Here is a 21,748-nt window from a genome sequence, read left to right as displayed (position 1 = left end):
TTTGTCACTTCAATGAGGGTTTGTATTTTCGTTTGCAGCATATGATGGAAACTGTCAGAAACCAGCCAGGACTGAGCATCACAGAACCTCAGCTTCCCTCACACCTCTATGGTAGAACAGCTGTCTGTACTAACCCTCCACTCCAATACTTTGGTGGGTACCCAAGCTTGCTTCAGGATCTTCTTGCTAATTACCAGCTAGAGGCAGAGCCCTGCACCCTGTCTTGCCCCCTGCACATTCATGAGGTAAAGCTTCCCTGCCTTCACACCTTAACAAAGCAGCACTTACAGGGTGCTTTTCACTCAGGACCCCTAAGTGCTTTCAAATGGAAGGAAACCTTTCCATCTCTCCACAGTAGTGGAGGCACAAGAAGTAAGGCTTGAATGAAGCCTTACAAGAAGTAAGGCTTCAATGTCTCCAGGGCATGGAAACCAAGGGCTTCCAGATTCCAGATTCACCCCAGGCTCTTGGAGCCAGACACTTGTTTAGAATCCTTAAGACTAACCCCAGCAGCCCAAACAGCCCAGCTACCCTGCAGCAAAGAACTCTTCTCTTGAAAGCATGCAACAGTTTCCTGAGAAAGCTGTGTGGCTCTAAAGAGAGCTGAATTAAACCTTCCTGGCCACTCAGCATATGCAGCCAGTCTGAGACAGCAGGCTCCAAGCACCTCTCTGACCAGGCTAATAAAGACTTCTGGTCAGCTGCAGTTTCAGCACTGGGCTAGATAAAAATGCTTCATCTGTTTGTGCCTCAGTAACCACTGGAGACCCAACCCCCCAAACAAGCCAAACCTATTGCTAAGATACAGCATTTCAAATAACTCATTAAAAACTAAGAGTGAATTTTATTTCAATTCTCAATCCAAAGCCTGCCAAAGGCTGGGTGCTGCAGGCAGGCTGCAGCCATCCACTCCAGGAGCTAAAATACACAGCAGGAGTTCTCTTGCTTTGCAAACTTCTGCCTTGCTGAGAGGAGTCAGAGATCTGCTCTGTGCCCGCAGGAAGCCACAGCACTCAGGCTCACCTCATTCCCCCCGCCCAGCCCACAGACCCCTCTCCCTTGAGCCACTGCCTAGCTGCACCCTTGCAATGCTTTTCCCACAGGCTTCTTGCAGATGGAGGCTTCTTCCCACACTCTGTTTTGACAAACTACCCTCTCAGAGACGGCTGCAGGATGCCTTTTTCAACAAGGTGAGATCTCAGGGTTCTGTAGACACTGAGCTGCTGCTCAGGCTGGAGGATCAGCAGCTGCTTCAGTAGTTTGCTGGGGTTTGGACCTCTGTCAATGAGAAAAAAAAATCATACATTGTTTTGGTGAGCAGCAGCTCCCAAGAAACTTTTCAACAGGTTTCTAATTTCCTTTTGCTGCACAAACAATGCAGCACCAAGCTAAGGATTTCCCCCAGTCTCCCTCCTCAGCAGCCCTGGCTCGGCAGACTCCTCAGCTCAACCTGAGCAGAAGCTACAAAGCATTTCTTGTATTTGCTGTCAGATCACAGGATCACAGAATCACCAAGGTTGGAAGAGACCTCAAAGATCATTGAGTCCAAGCTGTCACCACAGACCTCATGACTAGACCATGGCACCAAGTGCCATGTCCAATCCCCTCTTGAACACCTCCAGGGACTCCACCACCTCCCTGGGCAGCACATTCCAATGGCTAACAACTCTCTCCATGAAGAACTTTCTCCTCACCTCCAGCCTAAACTTCCCCTGGTGCAGCTTGAGACTGTGTCCTCTTGTTCTGCTGCTGAGGGCCTGGGAGAAGAGACCACCTCCCTTCTGGTTACAACCACCCTTCAGGTAGTTGTAGAGAGCAATGAGGTCTCCCCTGAGCCTCCTCTTCTCCAGGCTAAGCAACCCCAGCTCCCTCAGCCTCTCCTCACAGGGCTGTGCTCAAGGCCTCTCCCCAGCCTTGTTGCCCTTCTCTGGACACCTTCAAGTGTCTTGACGTCCTTCCTAAACTGAGGGGTCCAGAACTGGACACAGGACTCAAGGTGTAGAGTACAGTGCTGAGCACAGGGCACAATGACTTCCCTGCTCCTGCTGGCCACACTATTCCTAATGCAGGCCAGGATGCCCTTGGCCTTCTTGGCCACCTGGGCAAGATGAAGATAGGAAGAAGGCTTCTGGCACTGATCCATCAGTGGTCACTGTACTCCACAAGTTCCATCAACAGCCTGGTGTCTGTTGCCAGCTGAGCTGTGTCATAGTGTAGTAAGTAGCAAGCTGGCCAAGTCAGTAAAGAAAGTCTGAAGTTAGCCCAAATTTTCCTAACTAACAGCCTCATTTTTAGCTACTCACTGATTTGCAGTCTGCTTCTAAGCTGGACTAAACATGAGGCAGAAAATCTGTTGCTGATCAGGTACCTACTTGCACTCACAGAACTAAGGGCTGTGCCAGTTTGGACACCACAGCCCCCGGCTCAGGAGCTAGAGAGACTGACTGCAAGAGAACTGTCAGCACTGTGGCTTCTTCTTGAAAGCTGCTGTGGTTCAGAGATGATGAGCAGGACTTTGAAGTTCTCTCTCTGACCATAGCTGATGTTGGGAAAAAGCTGAAATTGCCAAACTCAGGTAACAGAATTAAAAGTCAGACAAGCAGAAAGAATCTGTTTTGAACCAAGTCACCCAGCACATAAGGTCCTTGAGCTTTCATCTTGAACAGAAAATACCAAGGCAAGTGACTAACAGCCACTGAAACTGCCAGGAGGAGCTTCAGGCTCACAACCTCTGGATTCTTCAGCAACCATAGAGGGGAAGCAGCAACCCTCCTGCCCCAAGCCCCATCCTCACACCTCCCTGTAGTCAGTAAATTTGAGTAAAACCTTTAAGATGCTGGTAGACAAAACCTGGTGGTTATTTAGGGCACAGAGGTTACCTTTAGCAGCAGCCACAAACTCCTCAAGGTACAGCTTTAACCTGACACAAACCTTAGGCAGTAACAGCTTAAGAGCCCTCTGTCTTCTGTCATCGCACAGGTCAGGCTGAGGAACGCAGGCCCAGCTACACCAGCAGCACAGGGCACAGCTCATGTGAAGTCACTGCTGCATCTGGGCTGCAACATGAAGGAGTTAGCAAGCACTGAGCACACAGCTCCTACCTTATGAAGCTGGTGATGTAGACATGAACAAAGGTAGCCATCAGGTACTGGCAATCAAAGCGATCCATGATGCCTCCGTGCCCAGGGATTGTGTCGGCAAAATCCTTCCGGGTGCGCAGAACCAGGAGGGCAGCAGACCCCAACAATGACAAAGCCCACGGTGAGTGGCTGCAGTGAAGCACTCCAGCAGGCCAGCAGCACCTGGCAGCAGCCTGCTGAGCCTGCAGGCACACTGCTTGCACTGCAGGAGCCAGAAGTCAGCACAAGAAAGGCAACCAAGCTGGGGTAGGGTCTGGAGAAGAGGGCTGGGGAGGAGCAGCTGAGGGAGCTGGGGGGGTTGAGTGTGGAGGAGACTGAGGGAGACCTCCTTGCTCTCTGCAGCTCCCTGAGAGGAGGCTGCAGTGAGGTGGAGGTTGGGCTCTGCTCCAAAGTGACAGAACAAGAGGGAAAGGCCTCAGGCTGCACTGGGGAGGTTCAGGTTAAACATTAGGAGAAAATTCTTCCCTGAAAGGGTCATCAGGCACTGGAACAGGATGCCCAGGGAGGTAGTGGAGCCACCAACCCTGGAGATGTTTAAAAGCAGCGTGGATGTGGGGGCGTGGGGATTTGGTGGAGCATGGTTAATGGTTGGACTCAATGATCCGAGTCTTTCCCCACCTAAATGCCTCTGCAGAGCCACCTTTGCTAAAGGAGTTTTAACTGCAGAGGTTGAGTCAGGGGATGAGGAGAAACAGAAGAGATAAAGTGACTTGTTCACAGTCTCACACAGACAAGAGGACAGTGGAAGGTGCAGGTTTGCAATGCTGAGCACATCTGCGTGCCTGGGCATCAGGGTATAGCACAGCTCTGAAGCCAATGGCTGCCAGAGAACCAGAGAAATGTTTTGGTTGGGGAAGACCTCTGAGATCACCCAGTCCACCCATCAGGTAACTCTGCCAAGGCTGGGGCTGAGCCATGCCCCTCAGCACCACACCTGCCCTGCAGAATCCAATTCTACCTATTGCTTTATCTTCTCCTGTTAACTGCTGCTGAAGCACTTGCAACCAGGTGCTTCTAAGAAGCCCAGATGTGGTGCTGAGGGCCATGGTTTAGCACCAGGCTTCTACAGTTAGAGAATGGCTGGACTGGATGAGCTTAGAGGCATTTTCCAACCCAAACCATTCCACGACTCTCTGATGACAAGCTGCTGATGCTAAAACCCAGCTGGAACATCATCACCCTTCTGTGTGCTACAGCGAATGAACCCAAACCCCAGCCCCAGCCAAAGAGAAAACCAACCCAAGAGCAGCTCCCAGGGATCACTACACACCTTGATTTTGAAAGCTCTTTTAAAGCCACTGGCGAAGAAGCCTCCAAAGGGCCCAATCAAGGAGGCAAAGGTCGAGAGGGCGACGCTGTGCAGCTGGAACGGGTACAGGGACACCACTTCCTGCAAGAGAAACAACCAGCACTGAGCTGCTGTGTGCTGGGCCTGGGCAGAGCACATTTCCCCAAAGCTGCAGTGATGCTGGAAGGAAAGGAAAACTGGCCAGGCTGCAGGAAGCTGCTGGGAGGCCTGGCCCAAAGGAGAGGAGGAAATGTTTGGTGTTGCTGGAGCAGTTCACCTCCACCGGTGGGGTGGTTTACAGCCAGGCCTGAGCTGACTCCAGCACAGCTGCTGACCCCACCGTGTATGCAGGGGCTCTCTGCTCTTCCCTGGCTCTCTGTAGATAAGCAGCTTGCCAGAACTTCACAGACTGTCAGGCATTGGAAGGGACTTCTGGAGATCATCCTGTCCAATCCCTCGGCCAGGGCAGGGCACACAGAATACATCCAGGCTGGCTTTCAACATCTCCAGAGCAGGAGACTCCACAACCTCCCTGGGCAGCCTGCTCCAGGCTCCAGCAGCCTCACAGTGACAAAGGTTTTCCTTCTGTTCCTGTAGCTCCTCCTCTGCTCCAGCTTGCCCCCAGTGCCCTTTGTACTGTCCTTGGACATCCCTGGCTCCAGCCCTGCACATCTTTATCCCCAGCAATGAGGTCACCCTCAGGCTGCTCTGCTTCAAGCCCCAGCTCCCTCAGCCTGTGCTCACAGGGAGATGTTCCACTGCCAGCAGCAGCTCTGTGCCTGTGGGCTGGACGCTTTCCTAGTATTGCTCTAACAGCTGCTCCAGTGCCCTCCAAAACAAACCTGTCACCTTCATGGCACTCCTGATGCTCCTTTCAAGTGCTCTCAAATTGAGTTTGGCACTAGCCCACCGCACTGTCACCTTGATGTACACACAGCAGTGACAGGGGATAGACAATTTGCCCCCAGGGATACTCTTTGGGATACATTTGAATAGATCTTTTTTGCCCTAAGGCTGTTCACAATCATGAAGAAAGGGCTCTCCAAGCCTGGCCCAGGCTGCCCAGGAAGGGGGTTGAATGCCCATCCCTGGAGGTGTTTCAGAGAGGCAGAGCTGTGGTGCCAAGGCCCAGCCTTGGTAGAGTTAGAGAATGGTTGGACTGGATGAGCTCAAAGAACTTTTCCAACCAAAACCATTCCATGATTTTGATTCCATGGAATTTGTTTGGATTCATTCTGGCTCTTAAAGAGCTCACTGGCAATAGGGAGCTGTGCTCTCCTTCCTGACAGACCAGACCAACAGTGTCTTCTGGTTGGTTAAGGCATTTTGGGTTGGTTAGGGGGTTTTGATTAGAGATTGGTTTTGGCTTTCTGGTTTCTGGGGTTGGGGTTTGGGCAGATTTCTTCCTAAGTTAGCTTTGAGCCCTTGCAAGTCAATGGTACAAGCTCCAGCCTCGGAGGAAACACCCTGCTGGCCTCACCCCTACAAGCAGAGCACATCTTACCTAACAAGTCTTGACCACCACCTGTAGCTGAAAAATCCTCTACCTTGTGTCCCTGACTCGTACCATGGCTGACCAACACCACAGCTTGACCACCCTGAGCACTAATCTGAACACACTTTTAGGGTAAACCATAGAGCTGACCAAACAGAAGAGTTGGATTTATTGTCAGATCTGTGGGGAGAAGACAAAGCCAAACATCTTTTGGCACCGAGCAAAGTGTCCTCTGAACATAACATCATACCTCCAGGAGACCAGGAACTGAGGCTCGGCAGAGAATGGGCAGAGAGCAGTGCTGAGAAGGCCCTGGGGGTGCTGGGTGAGGAAGCAGCTCCCCAGGAGGCAGCAAGGGGAGCTGGCAGCCCAGAACCCAAGGCTGTGCTGGACTGAGCCCCAGCAGTGTGGGCAGCTCTGCTCTGCTCAGCCCTCCCCTGCAGGGCTGGGGCAGCTCTGGAGCCCGCAGCACAAGGACCTGGAGGTGCTGGAGAGGCTCCAGAGGAGGCCACCAAGATGCTCAGGGGTTGGAGCAGCTCTGCTGTGGGGACAGACTGAGGGAGCTGGGTGTGTTGAGCCTGCAGAAGAGAAGGCTGCAGGCAGAGCCCAGAGCAGCTGCCAGTCCCTGCAGGGGCTGCAAGCAGGCTGCAGAGGGACTGCTGCCAAAGGGCTGCAGGGACAGCCCCAGGGGCAATGGTTTGAGATGAGAGCAGAGCAGATGGAGCTTGGATGTGTGACCATTTGAGGCTGTGCCTTTAAGGAAGGGGCACACTGGATAAATGTTTATAAAATATTTTGTATTCTAAACGAATTTCATTGGCTAATTAAGGTCTTGGACCCAGGGGAGCTGGGACTTTCTTTCTTCGCTGTCCCTTTCAGCTGGACTGCTTCTGGGCTTCTGGCCAACTAAGAGATAAGAACTAACTCCTGTACTCCTGTACCAGGCCTCTCTTTTTTTTTCTGTCCTGCTAACCACCCTTGTCTCCTTTTCTACCTCTTTGTGGGGAGAAGGGAGGTAGGGGGGTGAAGGGGGCGCAGGGGGAAGCCCCCTCTGTGGGGGGTCTGGTTTCTGGTTGAGTTCATTTGCTGTATATTCCTGTATATATTGTAAAATCCCTGTATTTGTGGTGTTACATGGAATCTGCTTCCTATACATGCTTGTGAATACATAGTCTGCTTTTCTAATTACTGAGTTAGCCACGGTTTCTTACTCAGTGGGGGAGGGAAAGCGGAGCCTTTCCTTTCAACCCACCACATTCCTTTTTTGGCACCCAACGTGGGGCCTGGTAATTAAGTTGATTTATTGCTTGTCTCAGCCAGAGAAATGAAATGAAGGTGCTGTGGGTTTTTAAGCAGTTGCTCTTTTCCATGTGCTCTATATTGATCTACAGGTACTGTGTCGGATTGATGTTAGACCAATTAGGTAGGTATTTAATGCGTAAGATCTATTTGTGGTTTATGCACAGGATCCAGCTGTTGTATCAACGCTGTTTGGGGTTTTTTTTCGCTCACTAATTACGGCAATAGAACGTCTTCCACTTTGCCGATCGAGATAAGGGAGTTTAAGGTTCCAGGAGGTCAAAGAGTAACTTTAAGTGCTGGCTGGGATCCTAAGGTGATTTATTTGACGGGTGTAATCCTGCTGTTGCTGATAATTATTGTGTATCTGCTGTGGGCTCTGCACAGAGAGAAAAAGGTTTCTCAACCATGTTTTGTCATCAAACAAAAGTCCAGGAAGCGCAGGCGTCCCTCTAGGTCCTCCCCAGATTCGTCGAGTGACGAGGAGGGAGGAGAATCTGTGTCAGTTAGGAAAAAAGCAAAATCTATTGGAAAATCTGCTCTAAATGCTACTATTGATCATTCTGGCAAGCAGCCAGGGGCGGCGGCCATTCCCAACATGGCGACCGGTAACGAGGCAAAGTAATTTCCATCCGCCATGACAGGATCGGAAGGGGCCCCCACAGCAGCTGGCTTAGGTCAGGACCTGTCAGCTTCTATCAGGATGGCTGTAAATTCAAACACAGCTCCAGTTAAACAAGTAGCAGTCTTAAAAACCGGAGGTGGAAAGGCCAAAGCTGATCCAGGAGCTAGTGGAGCTAATGGAGAAGAGCAGGAGACTGATCCTGGTGAGGGAACCTCTGCTAGGAAAAGGCCTGCTGGAGATAAAGAGAAGGTTTGTCTTAGAGATATAGCTGAGTTATTGAGATCATCACAGGATGGAGATGCAGCTAGGGCAGCAGCTGGCAGTGGTGCTTCTCAGCTTAAAGAGATCCTTAGGAGAGTGACAGCAGGATTACGGGGACAAAACGTTCAGGAAGATGTGATAGATGGAGACCAAGATGATGTTACAGAATGCTCATCACCAAGGGAGGAATTGTGAAACGTGCGTAAAGATTACCTCAGAACAGATAAGGAACCCATCCTATCTTGGCTTGCTAGGTGTTATGATACAGGTGATCCAGCTCTAATAGTTGGAGACAAGTCAGCAGCTCAGCTAGGAACTCTCTCAAAGGATAATGGAATAGATAGACATCTAGCCAGGATTCTCGGTAAGGTTAATCTGTGGATATGCCTTTTAATGGCGGTTTCCCTGAGATACCCTTCCCGAGATGACCTTCCATGGAATCCTAAGCCCTGGACTACCATAGATGAGGGAATTAAGTGTCTGAGAGAGTTTGCCATTAGAGAGATACTCTATGGTGACCATGACACTCTGAATCCTGACGACATTCCTGTGGCAGCTGGTCTTGCTAAAAAGCTCATCAAACTTGCTCCTTCCAATTATGCAAACATTTTGGCAAGCAGAATTGTAGCAAGGAATTATGGCGGAGATCCTCCTACGGTTGGCCAATTCACTGATCACGTATTTGTCTGATCCCTGTATTTGTTTCTTTGGTTTCAGCCATTAAAGCTCTGTCTAGTGAGATGAAGGATTGCATGAGAGAGCTGAAGGATGAAATCAAAGATTCCATATCCCAATTGGCACAGAGAGATAATTCCAATTCTTCCTCCAGGTGGGTGCAGGTTTCAGCTGTGAGGAATAGACGTCCTCCAAGGAGGTCATTCCAAAACAGGTCAAACCAAACCAGACCACCAAGGCAATCATGTAGAACTATTTGGATAACTCTGCGTGATCAGTTTGGTGAGAACATGAACAGGTGGGATGGTCAACCAGCTTCCAATCTTTTCACGAGGCTGAGGGAACTGCAAAGTGGCAGAACCCGGGGGAGCAATACCAGAAGGGTAGCTGTTACTTCCACAGTTCCCCAGGACAACGATGACAGCTCCAACAGTGGCTCCAGTTCTAACACTGCCCAGTGTGCTCGTTGCACCTGTGGACATGTTCCCCATAATTAGGGGTGCCCTGCCTCCCGCCAGGGGGAGGAGAGGGGTAATACAGATAACAGAATCTATTGGGATGTGTACATCCAGTGGCCTGGCACTTCACACTTTCAGAAGTACAGGGCCTTGGTTGACACAGGAGCTCAGTGCACCATAATGCCATCAAATTATCAGGGATCAGAGTCCATAACTATTCTGGGAGTCACTGGTGGATCTCAAGAGGTAAGTAAGGTGGAAGTTAATATAAGTCTAACTGGTAAGCAGTGGAGGAAGCATACAGTTGTGACCGGACCTGATGCACCTTGTATTTTGGGAATTGATTTTCTGAGAGAAGGGCGTTTCAAGGACCCTAAAGGTTACAGATGGGCTTTTGGAGTAGCTTCTGTAGAGATTGATGGACAAAAGCTGAAACTGTCTGCTAGACCTGAACTCTCTGATGACTCTGCAGCTGTGGGACAACACAAGATTCAGGACATTAAGTTGCCGGTTGCTTCTCGGACTGTGCATCACAGACAATACAGAACCAACCGTGACTCTTTGTTGCCCATTCAGAAGCTGATTGGTCAGCTGGAGAGTCAGAAAGTCATCAGCAAAACTCATTCACCTTTCAACAGTCCAGTGTGGCCTGTGCGAAAGCCGAATGGAGACTGGCGTCTGACAGTGGACTACCGAGCCCTGGATGAAGTAACTCCGCCTATGAGTGCAGCAGTACCAGACATGATGGAACTCCAGTATGAGCTGGAATCCAAAGAGGCCAAATGGTATGCTACCATAGACATTGCTAATGCATTCTTCTCTATTCCCATAGCAGAGGAATGCAGGCCTCAGTTTGCTTTCACCTGGAGAGGAATCCAGTACACTTTCAACAGACTGCCAATGGGCTGGATCCACAGCTCCAGCATCTGTCATGCAGTAATCCATGATGCTCTGGAGGAAGGTGGTGCTCCAGAACACATCCAGTTCATCGATGATATCATCGTCTGGGGTAAAACGCTCAGGAAGTCTTCAAGAAAGGTAACAAAATCATGGACATTCTCCTGAATGCAGGTTTTGCCATCAAGAGAGACAAAGTGAAAGGTCCTACCACAGAGATCCAGTTTCTGGGAGTGCAGTGGCAGGATGGACGCCGACACATTCCAGTGGATGTGGTAAATAGAGTCTCTACCATGGCAAATCCCATGAACAAGCAAGAAACTCTACGTTTCTTGGGGATAGTGGGATTTTGGAGACTACACATTCCTGGATACAGTCAGATTGTGAAACCTCTGTATGATGTGACTCGAAAGAGGAACAGTTTCCACTGGGGACCTGAACAGCAAGCAGCCTTTGACCAGATAAAGCAAGAGGTAGTTCAAGCAGTGGGTCTGGGACCTGTCCGAGATGGTGCAGACATTGAGAACATTTTGTACACGGCTGCAGGTGACAATGGTCCAACCTGGTGCTTGTGGCAAAAAGCTCCAGGTGAGACACGTGGACGACCTCTTGGTTTCTGGAGTCAAGGTTACAGAGGTTCAGAGACTAATTACACTCCAACAGAGAGAGAGATTCTAGCTGCCTATGAAGGAGTGAAAGCAGCTTCTGAAGTGATTGGAACTGAATCACAACTTTGCCTAGCTCCCAGATTGCCAGTTTTGAATTGGATGTTGTGGTGGTTTAGGCTGGGTGCTGGCCCAGATGCCACTGTGCAGGCCACACCTGGGAGGTCCCAAGGGGTGGACCCAGCCCAGGGGGGTGGTTACAGGGACCAGGTATTCCATTCCCATAATGCCCTGCTCCCCTATAAAAAGTCCATGCGGGGTCTTCACTTTCTCTTTCGTCCCCTGCTGCTGCCTAGGTAAAATGGCATAAGCTGCCTCCCAAGGCTGGGTTGGGAAAGAGCCCTGGGGGGGTGGGTTGGGTGTACCCCCAGGTGGGGATGGGATGTTCTTGGGTATGTTCTGGGGTCTCTCTCTTTGTCATGGTGCTTGTGGGTCTCTGTAAAACTTTCATTGTTGTTTTTAGTGTTGTTTTCCTATTTAAACTTTCCATCACTTTTGCAATCTGTTTGCCTGAGTCGCTATTTCTGCCTGTGGTGGGGAGGGCATCTGCCCCAACCCATTACAGATGTTCAAAGGCAAAGGTTCCACACCACATCATGCCACAGATTCCACCTGGTCTAAGTGGATGGCTCTGATAACACAGAGAGCTCGAATGGGAAATCTTGAAAGACCTGGTCTGGTGGAGGTGATCTCAAGTTGGCCTGAAGATACCAACTGTGCTAAACCTCCAGAGGAGAGAGTAACTCGTGCTGAGGAAGCTCCTCCTTACAATGACCTTTCTGATGATGAAAAGAAATATGCTTTGTTCACAGACGGTTCCTGTCGTCTCGTCGGGAACAAGCGAAGGTGGAAGTCTGCAGTGTGGAGTCCAACACACCGAGTTGCAGAGGTGAAGGATGGAGAAGGAGAATCCAGTCAGTTTGCAGAGGTAAAAGCTGTCCAGCTAGCTCTCGACGTAGCTGAATGGGAGAGATGGCCAAAGCTTTATCTCTACACCGACTCATGGATGGTAGCCAATGCTCTATGGGGTTGGCTAAAGAACTGGAAGAAGAGTGGCTGGCAGAGGAAAGGAAAACCCATCTGGGCAGCCGACCTGTGGCAAGACATTGCCGATCGAATCGAGAGAATTCCAGTGAAGGTGAGACACATTGATGCTCACATTCCTAAGAGCAAAGCTACTGAGGAACAGCAACACAACCATCAGGCAGATTTAGCTGCAAGAGTTTCTCAAGTAGACAAGGACTCTGAACTTGATCTCGACTGGAAACACCGAGCGGAGATATTCTTAGCTCGGTGGGCTCACGATTCATCAGGACATCAAGGCAGAGATGCAACATACCAGTGGGCTCGTGACAGATCCATAGACATTTCCATGGATGCCATCACACAAGTCATCCATGACTGTGACATTTGTGCTGCTATTAAGCAGGCAAAGCGAATTAAGCCCTTGTGGTATAGTGACAGATGGTCCAAGTACAGGTATGGTGAAGCTTGGCAGATTGACTACATCACTCTACCACGTTCTCGTTCTGGTAAGCAGTACGTGCTTACTATGGTAGAGGCGAACACTGGATGGCTGGAAACTTACGCAGTCCCACATGCAACTGCACGCAACACCATTCTGGGTCTGGAGAGACAGATCCTGTGGAGACACGGAACTCCAGAGAGGATTGAGTCAGACAACGGAACTCATTTCAAGAACAACCTTGTAAAGAGCTGGGCCAAAGAGCACGGTATTGAGTGGATTTTCCATATTCCTCACTATGCACCAGCTGCAGGGAAGACCGAACGCTACAACGGTTTGTTGAAGACCACTCTCAAAGCCATGGGAGGTGGATCTTTGAAAAACTGGGAGAAACATTTAGCACAAGCAACCTGGCTGGTGAATAGTAGAGGTTCAATGAACCGAACTGGACTGGCACATTCAGATCTGCTACAGAAAGTAGAAGGTGATAGAGTTCCTGTTGTTAGAGAAAAGAATCTGTTAGGTAAAACTGTTTGGGTATTTTCGCCCTCAGGAGAGGCTAAACCTGTCCGAGGGGTGGTTTCAGCAGAAGGTCCGGGTCACACTTATTGGGTAATGCAGGAGAATGGTGAAATTCAGTGTATTACACAAAGAAATTTAACTTTAGCTGAAAGAGTTTGACTTCAGACTGTGGTACAGCTACAACGTGTCCAAAGGAAGAATCCCTGAGCAATCTACGGTGCACGAACCCTGAGACCCCTGAGTCAACTGAGAGTCCCTGTGTTCCTGTTCCCCTTTCCTTCGTTTCATCTGCAGAGAGAAAAGCTGTTTTCCATTTTCTTATTTCCTGACATTTTTGGACTTCTGAATCATCAACATCTGAGTATAGCCAGAGTGGACTATGAACTTTACTCACGAACTGCAAATATTGTTCCAGATTGGATGGACAGTGCGAATGACCGATGACATTGTTTAGAAGGGGTGGACTGTGACCGTTTGAGGCTGTGCCTTTAAGGAAGGGGCACACTGGATAAATGTTTATAAAATATTTTGTATTCTAAACGAATTTCATTGGCTAATTAAGGTCTTGGACCCAGGGGAGCTGGGACTTTCAGTCTTCCTTTCTTCACTGTCCCTTTCAGCTGGACTGCTTCTGGGCTTCTGGCCAACTAAGAGATAAGAATTAACTCCTGTACCAGGCCTCTCTTTTTTTTTCTGTCCTGCTAACCACCCTTGTCTCCTTTTCTACCTCTTTGTGGGGAGAAGGGAGGTAGGGGGGTGAAGGGGGCGCAGGGGGAAGGCCCCTCTGTGGGGGGTCTGGTTTCTGGTTGAGTTCATTTGCTGCATATTCCTGTATATATTGTAAAATCCCTGTATTTGTGGTGTTACATGGAATCTGCTTCCTATACATGCTTGTGAATACATAGTCTGCTTTTCTAATTACTGAGTTAGCCACGGTTTCTTACTCAGTGGGGGAGGGAAAGCAGAGCCTTTCCTTTCAACCCACCACAGGATGTAAGGAACAAGTTGTGCCCCAGGAGGCTGCTGGAAGCCTGCAAGAGGTTGCCCAGGGAGGTGGTTGTGGCCCCTTGCCTGGAGAGCTTGCAAGGGAGGCTGGAGAGGGCTCTGGGCAAGCTGCTGCAGTGGAGGATGTCCCTGCTGAGGGCAGGGGCTTGGCCTGGAGGAGCCTTGGAGCTCCCTTCCAGCCCAGACCATTCTGTGACATCCTTTATCCCGACACAGGTGCTCACAGGCTGGGTGTGAGGAAGAAGGTTCTGCTGACATCACCTCATGGAACAGCACACCAGTTATGACACCAAGGCACCAGGCTGTTCCGTGGTGTGGCAGCTCAGGCTAGGTGCCTCCTGCTCCTGCCACATACACCTCTGGTGCCCTGAGGGTGCAGCCCAGCAGCTGGACACAGGAAGCTGTGTGCTTTATACCCATAATATCCTGTTCCCTATAAATCCATCTGCAAAGTCCTTCTCTTCCTCTTCCTACCCTCTCTGCTCCCGTGGGAGATGCTCCCTATCAGGTAATGCTGGGGGAGTATCTCGAGGTCTCTTGGGCTTGTCTGGGCCTAATGTCATGCGGAGAAGGGGTTGGGGCAGTCTCAGACCTGGCCAGCCTGAGACCAGCCTAGCAGTGAAGGGGAAGAAAAGAGTCCTGGGGGTTTGGGTAGACCCTCAGGTGGAGAGAAGGGGAAGTGTTGGGAGGCTTTGGGTGTGCTGGAAGGGACTCTGTGTGCTTTGGGATTCTTTTGTCACTGTGCTTGCAGCTTCTGTAAGAGACTTCCTGCTTTCCATTTACACTTTCCATCACTTCTGCAATCTACTGGTGTGAGGAGTGGCATTCTTTTGCCCCTCTCAGGGGCGAGAGAGGGTCTGCCTGGCCTCAAACCAGGACACATGGTGAAGCACAGTCCCAACAGCAGCTGCCTACTAGCTGAAAACTGAATGAGGTTCTATCAGATTAGTTAAGCTTGCTGCTAATTTGGGCCCTAAGAAGCCTTTGGCCCTTTTCCACAGAAACCTAAAGGTGCTTTTTGTCTACATATTGGTTAAGTGCCATCCATGTCCAGCAGCCAGAGGGTTCAGGCCACAGCAACAGAGGCAGGTTCCATGGGTGACTCCAGCAATACATTTCAATTCTTCTTGGGTGGCCTCCATCCCCAGCTCAGCAGCAGAGAGGCCCATGGTACCCACCCAATTCTCACCCTCCAAGCCTCACCAGCGTTCATCACCATCTCACAAAGGCTCAGAAACCCAGGAAAGAAGATTTCCATTTTAACCAAACCTTTGGATTTCTTCCTTACCCATCCCAGCACAGCCTGAAGCACTGGTGGCACGGAGTACGTCGTCATCTGGAAGAGCTCTGAAGCTTCACACTCTGTGACAAACCTGTTGGAGTCACTGTTATACTCCACAGGGCAGACAAAGTACTGATGCTGAGCCAAGAAATAGGCAAACTGAAAGAGAAAAGGACTCCTAAGAAGGGCTTCTGCTGTTAGAGTTAACAGTCACCCTGCACTGCATGGCCCTGTGGACAGGGACCCAGCATGGAGTGCAACCAGCCTGAGCAAGCTGCAGAATGCCCCCACAGGGCAGACAGAGGTGGACATTCAGTGTGCTTGGTGAGGACTTCCCAAGGTGGTTTCCTGTCCATGTCTCTCAGAGATGCTTTTGCATTTTCAGCCACTCCCTGCTCTGCAGCTCACCTCACTAAAATCTGAGCCCTCACCTCTGCCCACTTGGACAGGTACAAGTGGTGCAGGCCCTGCTGATAAACTCCTTATCAGAAAGTAGATGCTGTGGTTATCTCCTCTGCAAATCATTAGTGCAAGCTGCATCTCCAGGTGTGCAAAGCAGAGTCCTGCTGGGCAAAGCAGAAACAATGCTTGCAGGAACTCTAAGATCCAAACAGGGATGCAACTAATAGATAGAATCACAGAACATTAGAGGTTGGAAGGAACCTCCAAAGATCATAGAGTCCAACCCCCCCTGCAGGGTCACCCAGGGCAGGGCACACAGAACACATCCAGACCCAGGTGGGTCTGCAAAGTCTCCAGCTCAGGAGACTCCACAACCTCTCTGGGCAGCCTGCTCCAGCCTTCTGGCACCCCCACACCAAAGAAGTTTCTTTTCATGTTGAGGTGGAACCTCCTGGCTTCCAGTCTGTGCCCACTGCCCCTTGGTCTGTCCCAGGACACCACTGAGCAGAGCCTGGCCCCTGCTGCTTGCCCCCCAGCCCTCAGCTATTGATAGACATTGATCAGATCCCTCTCAGCCTTCTCCTCTCCAGGCTAACCACCCCCAGGGCTCTCAGCTTTTCCTCCTCACACAGGAGGCCCTTCATCACCCTCATAGCCTCCCTTGGCCTCTCCCCAGTGTTTATTCCTGTCCCTCTTCCAGACACAGTAGCAGTAATAGCAACAATGGCAATGCAGCCTGTTCAGGAGAGGTGCAAGCCTTGCCTGACCTCTCCAGCTAGTTGTGAGTGAGCAGAATTCTCCTCACCCCTACACCTTCAGCAGCGTGAGGTGAGCCAGGCTGTCAGGAATTGTACTTCAGGGAAAATCAGGAAGCTGAAGGCTGAAGCTACACAAAGAAAGTCTTGTGATTACTTACAACAAATCCAAAGATGACTGTGGAAAAGAAGCCTCCAATGAATCCTTCCCAGGTCTTCTTGGGAGACAGCTAGGCACAAAGGACATGGGGTCAGCCCCTCCTGCTGCATCACTGAGCCCTTTTTAACTCCATTTCTGGGCTTTATTTGTGCAAATTAAGCTCCTTCTTGGTTTTCCAAAGGTGTATGTGGAATACTGAATGCCAGCAGCCATTGAACACGATAAATACAGGAGTGTGGCTAGGACCTGTCCCTGGCAAGAGCCCCAGTTTGGTTGGTGCCACGGAGCGGCTTGGAGCACCAGAGACCTCCCTTCCCATCTGCTGCTGCCTGCCTCTAGCCAAAGCTGAACCTGGTTGAGCAGCTGAGCTCCCTCCGAGCAGAAGACTTGGAAGGCCTGCAGGAGCTTGCTAGGGCTCTGCTGGAGACCTCTGACAGCACTTGCAGGGTTAGATAGTGACAGAAGCCTGGGGGCTTGACAACCACTGTTGGGGACTCTCCTTGGCAGACACCAGCTTCCTACACACAGCCTGACAAACCAACCCAGAAGATAGCCTCAGCTCTAGAGAGACCAAGGCAGCAAGAGATTTCATTCACCATCCTCATCACATTCTTACTTAGGAGCAGTTTAGTATCAGAACCCACTGAATCCTCAGAGTGTGGCATTAACAACTCATGGCTCACTGGGGGACCTTGGGTATTCCCCCAGACCACTGCCTGAGCCTTTACCAGTGCTGCCTGCCTGAGATCAAAGGGGTGTCTAGGACGCTAGATAGAATCTAGCAGCTTACTCCAAACTGCAGTTTCTGTGCAGCAAGCAGGCAGTTAAACCTGCATGAGCTCCAAAACTGGAGCTGTAAATGATGCAATAAGCTCAGGCTGTGTTACTGCATTAACCCCAGTTCCCACTTACAGACCTTCACAATCACAGAATGGGTTGGGTTGGAAGGGATCTCCAAAGCTCATCCAGTCCAACCCCCTGCAGTCAGCTGGGACATCCTCCACTAGAGCAGGTTGCCCAGAGCCCTGTCCAGCCTTCAGAAGCAGAGTAGTCAATTGGCTTTTACTTAGCTGAGCAGAAAGGCATTTTTTTCTGCAGGACAGCAGGCGGCCTTTCTTTCATCACCAGGCCTTGGAACAGGTAGCAAAAATGCTACCAGCTGCAGCAGCTTGTGAGGAAGTGCCTAAGAGCATACCTTAATCAATGGAGTTCTGCCAAAGAAGAACCCAAAGATGTAAGCAGTGATGTCATTGCAGATGACACTGGAGATTGGAACCAGAAACCTAGAGAAAGATAGGAACAGGTTCTTGTAGAAATAAAAACCAACAGGAAAGCTGCTGGAAGCTAAAGACAGTGCAGAAACTGCCACAGCAGCAGCTCCTTCCGGGAGGCTTTCCTGCAGTATTTAGAAGGAATTCTGTCTCCTAGCCTGCCCCTCTGGTCCCCCCCCCCCAAGCAGCACATTCAGCTGTGCTGGTTTTTGTCCTTGGCCAAACAAGACCATTCCAGATCCAGGCTACTCCCAGTTAAAACAGGATTTTGGTGCATGAGCATCCTCTCGACACCCACCCTTGAGAAGCATTGATGAGATCCCCCTCAGTCTTCTCTTCTCCAGGCTAAAACTCCCCAAACCCCTCAGCCTTTCTTCATAACAGAGATGTTTTGGTCCCCTAATCACCTTTGTAGCTCTTTGCTGTACCCTCTCAAGCAGCTCCCTGTCCTTCTTGAACTGGGGAGCCCCGAACACCAGATATGGGCTCACTAGGGCAGAGTAGAGGGGGAGGAGAACCTCTTTTTAACTCTTGCTGGCCACACCCCAGGATGCCATTGGCCTTCTTGGCCATAAGGGCACATTGCTGGCTCATGCCACTGGTTAATGTCACTGCTAACACCACAGCAAGCAAATCCCTCCTCTGATTTGGTGGCAGCTGCATCTAAAGGTGACAAGGCGTGCGTGGTTTCCCTCTCCTCAGTCTGGAGCAGTCTCTTTGCTCCCCGAGCGAAGCAGGAAGCGTCTGCTCAGATGAAGCCAGCAGCTGGATGTTACTCAGGCCTGCTAACCTCTGCTTCCCCTTTCCAAAGCAGCATTTGTGACCAGCTGCCAAACTGCCTAGCACCAGAGGGCACAAGAAACAGGAGGCTAAAGGCAACGAGGTTCAGCCACGTCCTGGCTCGTTCACACCCAAGGCTTTGGGGTTTCCCTCACTCGCCGCAGGTCTCTGCTGCAATCAGCTCCCCAGCTGCACAGGCCCCGGGAGGAGAATGCAGAGGGTTGTGTCCTTGGAAGAACACGAATCATCTTCCACTTGCTTCTTCCTTCCCTCTCCACTTGTCATTCCCCCTGCCCCTGAAGAAGGCAGAGAATGGAGGGCTCTCCTGCTCTGAGGGGATGCCAGTGGCCAGGTTGAACTGCAGGAGCAGAGCTCTACAGACCACATTGAGATGACTCAGCAAGATCCAAGGCTTGACCTCTTCAAATATTTTAAGCAATGTGAGTTGCTTAATCCAAAGAGGAAGGTGGTCAGATTGAGGACTTCAAATCAAATGGTCCAACGTCAGCAGCTCCGAGCAAACTGAAGCCCCCAAGGCACTGGACCAGAGCTGCTGGATGTGCTTCCACCCCAAGCATTTCCCCCAGCAGGCAAACAGGCCTGCTTCTTGGGAGGGAATGAAGTGCTGTGCACAAGGAGCCTGCTGGTGGCTGCCAATACAGTTAGAGAGATCTGATTCAATCCTGGACCCTTCACCCAAGGCCTCTGACTCGCCTTCCAGACACACACTGATGCTGTTTGAACGGCATAGACTCCCAGAATGGGTTAGAGTGGAAGGGACCTTAAAGACCATCCAATTCCAACCCCTGCCATGGGCAGGGACACAAAGCACAGAGAATGGTAGGGGTTGGAAGGGACCTCTGGAGATCATCTAGTCCAGCCCCACTGCCAAGGCAGGGTCACCTAGAGAAGGTCACACAGGAACACATCCAGGTGGGTTTGGAATGTCTCCAGAGGAGCTGCTCTGCTCTGAGGACAGGCCAAGAGAGCTGGAGTTGTTCAGTCTGGAGAGGAGAAGGCTCCCAGGAGACCTCCTTGTGGCCTTCCAGGATCTGAAGGGGGCTACAAGAAAGCTGGTAAAGGACTTTTTAAGGTGTCAGGGAGTGATAGGACTGAGAGGAATGGATCCAAGCTGGAGGAGGGGAGATTTAGATTAGACCCTAGGAAGAAGTTCTTCCCCATGAGGGTGGTGAGAGACAGGCACAGGTTGCCCAGGGAGGTGGTGGAAGCCTCATCCCTGGAGGTTTTGAAGGCTGTGAGCAACCTGGTGTAGTGTGAGGTGTCCCTGCCCATGGCAGGGGGGTTGGAATTGGGGTCCCTTCCAGCCCTGACAATTCTGTGACTCCACCAGCTCTCTGGGCAGCCTTCCAGGGCTCTGGCACCCTTTAACCAGCTCCTGCTTGTGCCTCCTCCCCCTTGTCCTGTCACTGGGCCCCACTAGCCCAGCCTGCTCCAGACCCCAGCCAGCCTTCAACACCTCCAGGCTTGGAACCTCCACAACTTGCCTGGGCACCCTGTGCTGCTCCCACAGTCACCTGCCAAGCAAAGCTGTGCAGGAAAGCCCCAGGCTCCCCCAGCAAGAGAGGCACAGAGCAGGTGTGGCTGTGCCCTTACCAGATCATGCCTTCAAAGAGATTTTGGATGACAAGATGAGACTGGGTGACAGTGATCAGCAAAGTGACGTGAGTCCATGCAAACTGTCAACAACAGGACAACAGTTAGTGACAGCAGCGCCCCCCGCAGGCCGGGCCAGGCCCCACAGCTCCCACACCTGCCAGGGGCCAGCTCTGCTGGCAAGGCAGCAGCTGTGCCTGCACAGCCTGCACAGGGCAGCTCTCTGCAGCCTTCCCCAGCACCTACCTCCACCAGGACTGGATAGCCTGCAGTTTGCCACCCTCCAGAGGTGACAGGTGAGCACTGTGCCACTGCAGCTACACCCCTGAGCCCCTCCAGGGGGGACAGGTGAGCACTGTGCCACTGCAGCTACATCCCTGAGCCCCTCCAGGGGGGACAGGTGAGCACTGTGCCACTGCAGCTACACAGCACTGGACCTGTCACAGCAGGATGGCCATGAGCTGCTCACCAGAGAGGCACAGCACACCCCTGGTGCTCTCAGCACCACCCCAGGCCATGGATGGAGCACAGCTACTCTCAGGGTCACCTCTGTGCACATGGGCACTGACAGGCAGTGCCCCTAGAGTCATCTTATGTCCCCCCAGTGTTGGTATTTACTCTGCATCCCCCCCAAGCAATCCAGTGCTTTCCAAACACTTACCAGGAAAGCTTCTCCCACACCTTTTGGTTTTCCCCAAACCTTCCCCACCAAGCCCTGGTCAGTTTTGCCTGGAACCCCAAAGGTGAGCACTCTGCTGTCGGGGTGCTTGAATATTTGGACACCCTGTTCTGGAAGCCTCTTACCACCTGTTCTGCTCTGGCAGCTCCCATCTACTTCTGGAATTCTCTGATCACACCAACTTAGAATCACAGACTGCACCAGGAAGGGACCCTCAAAGGTCACCTGCTCCAACCCAGCTGCAGTGAGCAGGGACATCTCCAACTAGCTCAGGCTGCTGAGGACCACATCAAGTACTTCAGGGTTGAAAGGGTGGAGAGGTTGTACAAGAACTGCCTAAGGCTCCCTGAAAATCTTCCCAGTGAAAGCATCCCTGCAGCAAAAGCTTGAGCAGATGGCTGCCATCCTGGCCTGTCCTGCACACAGAGCTTCCCTCTGCTTCACTGCACTCCTCAGGCTGCCACACCTGCAGACACCAAGCCCCATAACTGACCTGGATTTGCTTCTGCCTTCTTTTCAAAAGGGCAAAACAGGCAAACAGAGAAAACTTCTGGGAAGTGGTTCCATTTCCCTTGGGCCAGCCTGAAGATGAGGACTTGGCTTTGGCAGAGGACAAGAGAAAAGACCAGCTCTAGAGAAGCTGCATCCCCCTGCCAGGCAACTTCTTCCACACACAGGGTGAAGGGTTTTGGAGCAGAAGGTATTTCACCTGCTCCTTCAGGGCTCAGCTAAATCCCAGTCTGGAACTGGGGATCCTCAGTGGTAAAGTGCTGCCCAAAGCCCTGCAGGGGTTAACTGCACCATCCCCTGAGCTTTAGGAAGCCTGGCAGGTTGTACAAGGCCCTGGTTGCTCAAGCTCTGACAGCCAAGAGCTGCACTGCATTGCTGCTTCGCTGCATGGCTGCTTCGCTGCATGGCTGCTTCTGATCCTTCAATCCTTCCTGCACTGGAGATGGGTGGGGAGGGGTCAGGGGGACCTGGGGGGGAGGTTGCCTTTGGTTGTCTTTTGT

At 51.3% G+C, this 21,748-nt stretch overlaps 1 protein-coding gene across 1 annotated transcript in view; it reads right to left on the bottom strand.

The window, feature by feature from the left end:
• Window positions 1-859: 859 nt before the first annotated feature.
• CDS1 (CDP-diacylglycerol synthase 1) overlaps window positions 860-21,748 on the bottom strand; it is a 35,279-nt gene continuing 14,390 nt past the window's right edge. The window contains exons 6-12 of the mRNA XM_009905027.2: window positions 20,060-20,142; window positions 17,590-17,677; window positions 16,396-16,464; window positions 15,084-15,236; window positions 4,411-4,530; window positions 3,102-3,205; window positions 860-1,278 (exon numbers count right to left, since the gene is read on the bottom strand). Coding sequence (XP_009903329.2) covers window positions 1,149-1,278; window positions 3,102-3,205; window positions 4,411-4,530; window positions 15,084-15,236; window positions 16,396-16,464; window positions 17,590-17,677; window positions 20,060-20,142 — 747 coding nt within the window. The 3' untranslated portion in view covers window positions 860-1,148. The remainder of the gene's footprint in view (window positions 1,279-3,101; window positions 3,206-4,410; window positions 4,531-15,083; window positions 15,237-16,395; window positions 16,465-17,589; window positions 17,678-20,059; window positions 20,143-21,748) is intronic.

This window comes from Dryobates pubescens, chromosome 24 (genome assembly GCF_014839835.1).
Source record: "Dryobates pubescens isolate bDryPub1 chromosome 24, bDryPub1.pri, whole genome shotgun sequence".
NCBI classification, from domain to species: Eukaryota; Metazoa; Chordata; class Aves; order Piciformes; family Picidae; genus Dryobates; species Dryobates pubescens.
The sequence above is the reverse complement of the archived record's forward strand: the minus strand, read 5'-3'. Positions and strand labels throughout refer to the sequence as shown.